Source organism: Nicotiana attenuata, unplaced genomic scaffold, assembly GCF_001879085.1.
Source record: "Nicotiana attenuata strain UT unplaced genomic scaffold, NIATTr2, whole genome shotgun sequence".
NCBI classification, from domain to species: domain Eukaryota; kingdom Viridiplantae; phylum Streptophyta; class Magnoliopsida; order Solanales; family Solanaceae; genus Nicotiana; species Nicotiana attenuata.
This window is the reverse complement of record NW_017671449.1, coordinates 67,224-73,329: the sequence shown is the minus strand read 5'-3', so window position 1 is coordinate 73,329 and position 6,106 is coordinate 67,224. Positions and strand designations below refer to the sequence as shown.

Below are 6,106 nucleotides of genomic sequence, written 5' to 3'. Positions count from 1 at the left end.
AAAAAAAATACCCCTCACACCTCTACCAAAATTGAAAATTAAAAAAGAGAGAAAAAGAAAAAAGGCTTTTAATTTTTGTGCCGAACCTAACCTTGAAGTTTATTAAGGGGGGTGACTCTTCAACAATATCTGGCAAAGGTAAAGGGCAAAGGTTAGGAGAGAAAGCTGATGAAAAGCTGAAAGTTGAAAAGCTAAAAGAAAGGCTGATGATAACCGAAAGAGAGAAAGCAAAGAAGAAAAAGAGCCTTTTTATTATTTTCCCTCATGTTGTTAGCTGTATCTTCTTCTTCTCCTCTTCTCATAACCCAACCCCATCTCTCTTTTCTCCATAGTTTATCATGTTCTTAACCTTTTCTCCTTGTTCTTCGTTTTTTTCCCAGCCTAAAACCTAAGATTTTTTTTTTTTACTGAATTCCGACTTCCAAATTCAGAAATAGTAAGCTAAAATCTATCAGTCATGTTAAGCAATAATCCATCTTCTTCATCCGACCCGTTTACTTCCTCAGAAAATGGAAACAATGCTAATAGAAGAAAAAGAAGACCCGCAGGAACCCCAGGTATGCAAAATTCAATGAATATGACGCCTTTCCATTTTTATTTCTTTCCAAATTTGAGATAGTGAGAATTGAACTCACACTCCCAGTCGAGAGTATATGGAAAACAACCTCTCTATCCTCACAAGGTAAGGGTAAGGTCCGCGTACGCACACGGGTGTGGGTTAATACTGGGTATGTTGTTGTTGTAGAATTGAACTCACACCTGTTATATGGACGCGGATGCCATTTTGTTGTTTTATTTGATCAGGCAAAATAAGCTAATGTGTTTGTTTTTATTTATGCAATGAAATTGCCACTAGATCCGGATGCAGAAGTGGTATCGCTCTCACCAAAAACATTACTAGAATCGGATCGATACGTATGCGAGATCTGCAACCAAGGATTTCAAAGGGATCAAAACTTACAGATGCATAGAAGAAGGCATAAGGTGCCATGGAAATTGCTCAAAAGAGAAACCCCAATTGTTAGAAAGCGCGTTTTCGTATGCCCAGAACCCACTTGTCTACACCATGATCCTTGTCATGCTTTAGGCGATCTCGTCGGTATTAAAAAGCATTTCCGTAGAAAACACAGCAATCATAAGCAATGGGTCTGTGAAAAATGCTCAAAAGGATATGCTGTTCAGTCTGATTACAAAGCTCATCTTAAAACTTGTGGCACTCGTGGTCATTCTTGTGATTGTGGTCGCGTTTTCTCAAGGTTAATTAATTTCTTCTTCTACTACTACTACATTACTTTAGTACTACTACTACTACTTGTTTTATTCTTTTCAAACGGTATTCTCGAGATGGTGGCTCTATCTTCTTGGACAGTACTACTGTATATATTCAGCTCGTTTTATTAAAAAGAGATTCTTGAAATCTACGGATGAGTAGTACGACTGTCATTTCTTGGTCAAAAACAAAACTAGTATATTTCTTTTTTGAGGGTTTTCGGATTTTTTTGATTTTGTAACGGCTGTTTAGGCTTTTGGAAAAGAAGGAAAAGAAACAGTGTCCGCAAAATTAGAAAGCGGTTTCCTTCGCCTGATAGCTGCTATATTACTTTATTTTATACTTTTAAACTGTTTTATGGACGGTTATTAACTACAATCTCAAAAAAAATCGTGTTTTGTAGGTCTTTCTTGATGCTTTAATTAATTTTTTATATATAAAAAAATTAAGCATCTCAATCCTTTTTGTTCAGCTAATCAACGTGGTTTGGCATTCATACTCTTTTTCATTATTCTATGTTTCCGAGAGGAATGAAATTGACTTCCCAAAAAAAACATTCTGCTTGCTAATTAATTAAGAAGAATGAGAAAGTTAAATTATTAATTCAGCTGTTTTTTCCCCTCTTTTTCTTCTTCTTTTACACTTTTTTACAGGTTCGTCTTATCGTATGTTAAATGTGTATTTATGAACACCATCTTCAGATATAGTTCCTGTAATTTTACTAAGCTTAGGTCTGCTTTTCATTTTTCTTACTTTTGTTCCCATATTCATCAATGATAAGCTGAGCATTTTCAGCATTTGATGAAGTTGTCCTTTTTTTACTTTTTCCATTACACCCAAAATCATTACTACTTTACTTTTATTCAAACAAGTAGTAGTAATAATTTGCATGACCAAAAATGATTACTTATATTCCTCTCTTTTATATTAGGGTGGAGAGCTTCATTGAACACCAAGATGCTTGTAGCATGGGAAGACTCCGATCAGAATCACAATCTTTACATCCATCTAATTGTCTTTCTCGCACAGCTTCAAGTCCTAGCCCTTCAAGTGACACAAATCTCAGCACAACACCATGGCCAAGTACTTTGCTCAAAAATCTGTCGTCCACTACTCATAATGCTAATCAAAGCATAATCAAGAATTCTACAAAGCAACACAATTTAGAGCTCCAGCTCTTGACTACTACTACATCTTCATCTAGCCCATTTGATGTCTCGGTATCCTCTAAACCAAACGAAGATCACTCAACTTATAATCTCCAACTCTCCATTGGTTCCTCAGATTTCAACGAGAGAAACGAGTCGTCAGAAAATGCTACTGCATTGGATGCTTTAAAGCTTAAAGATGAAGCGAGGGAGCAGTTAAAACTAGCAATGGCAGAAAAAGCATATGCTGAAGAAGCAAGGCAACAAGCGAAGAGGCAAATTGAGTTAGCCGAGAAGGAATTTGCTAATGCTAAGAGAATTAGGCAACAAGCACAAGCCGAGTTAGACAAGGCTAATGCTTTGAAACAACAAGCTATCAAGCAAATAAACTCTACTCTCTCGCAAATAACTTGCCATTCATGCAAACAGAAATTTCAAGCTCCTCCTTCAGATGGGAATAATTCGTTAACATTGAGTTATATTTCTTCGGCTTTAACAGAAGGACATCATGAAGTTGGCAAGAATATCAACCATGCCAATCATCTCAAACTTTCTCAACGTTAGTTCCTCAACACTACCTCTAGCTCTATTGTATTTTTTTTTTTTTTTTTTTGGGGTTTCTTGCTTATATGATTATACCTAGAAGTGTAGTGAGAGTGGTATTAAGAATAGTTAATGAGGGGATATTGGGTGTTATTTGTTTATTTAATTCTTGCACGATGACTGTCATAATGGTGTTTTTCAGCAAGGCAATAATGTGAGATTTCTCGGTATCAAGATTTGCAGGGGTTCTTGATTCTACTACTGGTAGTCATCAATATAGTGAGCTGTAGTATTCTTCTTTTTTCCTAAAAAAAATAAAATAAAGAAACAGAAAAAAGAGAGAACTAAATTATATTATCTGGTCTACCCTCTCAACATTTGGTAGTGTTAGATTTTGCGTTTGGACTATTTGAAGATCTTTGTTGGCTGAGGTGGTCAGAAAAATGGTGGTGACCCCAGTAGGTCCAGGCAATAAAGAAATGTACTGCCAATAAAATAATGGCTTAAAATTTGAAAAACAGAAAAAAGCAAGAAGAGAAAGAGAAAGAAAGAAGGGAATCAGATAATAGTCCTTTTCCCCTCCTCTGCTAGTCTGCATCCTTATAAATGTTAATGGAAAAACACCATGTTTTTCAGTGCCAAAGTTGTAATGGTTGATGACAGACTAGTCCCTTTCACAGACACAAACAAACTCCATTATATTCATTCACTAGTACTATTCATCATACCCTCTCTTTCTTCTTCTTTTTTCTTTTTCCACTTATTTTCTTCGATCAAAGGGAGCCTTGACGTAACTGGTAAAGCTACTGCCATGTGACCATGAAGTTACGGGTTCGAGCCGTAGAAACAAGCTCTTGCACAAATGTAAGGTAAAGCTGCGTACAATAAATCCTTATGTCACGAACCCCGCGCATAGCAGCAGCTTAGTGCACCGGGCTGTTCCATTCTTATTTCCTCCGATGTTTGTTCCTCCCTTCATCAGAATCAGTAGCTGCTGAGGCAATGAAACAGTGAGAGTACAGTTCCAGTGAGTGTCTGAGCAAAAAGACCAAAGCATCTTTCCTTTTATGCAGAGACTGTTCGCTTTTGGAACAACTCTAGTTCAATGCTATTGAGAAAATTTAAGTGGGTGTTCGTCTTTATTCATGACTTAGCGCAAACCAAAGAGTCTACCCCCCAAACAAATCCACTTTCATCCCTATATATCTTTCTTTGGTGAAATTACATGTGACCCCATATAGGTGATTTTTATCCTCCTTGTTAAGAGTCACTTAATTTTTAGACTATAAACAATAATCAAGTCACCATCCGTTTCAATTTAGATGACATAGTTTGACTCGATACGAAGTTTAAGAAAAAAAAAGAAAAAACTTTTGAAACTTGTGATCTTAAAAGCTTAAGGGGTAAAAGTTTTATGAGACCGTGACATTTGTGTGATTATAAAAGCTTCTCATTATATGTCATCTAAATTGAAACAGAGGGAGTAACTACGTTTAATCGACAGTATGTAAGATTTATAACATAAAAATAACATAATAACTACATTCAATCGACACTAATAAGATTTGTAACATCAAAATAAGATATGTATCAATTAGATCATGTCAAAGTACACTAATATAGTAAATACTATTTACATTGTCTTTGTTATGACCGAAAAAATCAGGTGTCATGCGGAAGCTAGCAAAGCAAACCTTGAGCGGTGATAAATCCAACAACAAAAGAGAAATATACCAAAAGAGACACAAACATATAACATGGTTCGGTCAATTGACCTACGTCCACAAATGGAGATGAGCAATCCACTGTATAAAAAGAGAGTACAAAATATCGAGAGAACAACCTCGCGAAGAGGCAAACACAAGTGACACACTAACACTTGTCCTGTAAAGTACTCCCCCTAAACAAGACTCTCAAGCCCCCTATGGCTACATTGTGGATGCTACTGAATGAGAAGGACGAATCTTCAATTTATAGAATCCAAACATTTTCCTACAACAAAAAGGACTAGCCAAATATGGAAGAATTATATTTTCCTTCTAGGAAAAGAAAAACCAATTATGATAAATATGTTGTCATTTCCTCCATGAGATAGGAAAACTAAATATAATAAGAAAATCTGGACAAACACCTAACAGTCTTGTCAGGGTATATCAAGTAAATTCATTTTAAAATAAAGGAAGAGGTCTGATATTTGCCTTGTATTAGCAAAATTGATCAAATTTTCCTTCCCATTTTTTGTCAATCCATACCTTTATCATTATTGATCGTCTCATATTTGACTTTGGCATTAACGGAGCTCCAGATTAAAATGAATGGATTTCATGTATGCCCAAATTTCTTTGACGAAAAAAATACCCTTCAACTTTTGATTGTTGTTTAAAATATTCCAAATTGGAGGTTCATTAGGGGTCAAGAGCAAAAATGAAACTTAATAAAAGAAAAGAGGGTATGTCATGCAAGAATTTAACCGAGGGCAAAGCTGCTCAGTTTTAAATAATATAAGAGCAAGTTTGACCTTTTTCCTGAAAAATAATGTGTTTGACTGTTGTGGAGATAACGAAAAGCAGTTTTAACTAGTTATTGCTTTATCCATTCTCAAGAAATTTGATCACTGTTCCTGTTTTGCAAGTCTATTATTTTTAGTTAGATTATTATTTTTCTCGGACCTTTATGTTTTGTTTTCGTAGATTTTATTGTCTAATGACAAAAGTCAATCTATTTATTAATTCATTCGACCGTTGAAACTGAATCATATCAACTCTATTGGAAATGTTACATTATCCGTGTATTATTATGAGTAAAGATCAGTGTTTGTGCTTAGTTGTTTAAAATCATACACAGGCCTTTAACAACAGACAAAGATCCCTCTTTCATGTCTTTTCAACGAATTAAGACTATCGACCTACGCACTATAATCAATTTAATCATTCTTCCTTTTTAACAAAGAAATTTCCATGTCCTTTGCAATTTATTTTTCTCCAACCTTCGTATATACAGTCTTTGACTTATATATACCTTAGTTTCACACAAATTTCTAAATAATACCGATTCGAGAAAATAGATGTAGATAAGGCCTAAGGGCATCGATCGGCTGACTAGTTGAAGGAAGCAAATAATAAACACAACAAAAATAAGAGAGATT

General features: G+C 35.1%; 1 protein-coding gene across 1 annotated transcript; it reads left to right on the top strand.

Moving 5' to 3' along the window:
- Positions 1-104: 104 nt before the first annotated feature.
- On the top strand, positions 105-3,197 carry LOC109208359 (protein SHOOT GRAVITROPISM 5-like). Its single transcript, XM_019371462.1, has 3 exons — positions 105-557; positions 857-1,256; positions 2,202-3,197. The coding sequence occupies exons 1-3, from the start codon at positions 458-460 to the stop codon at positions 2,980-2,982; spliced, it is 1,281 nt and encodes a 426-aa protein (XP_019227007.1). The 5' UTR covers positions 105-457; the 3' UTR covers positions 2,983-3,197.
- Positions 3,198-6,106: the final 2,909 nt, after the last annotated feature.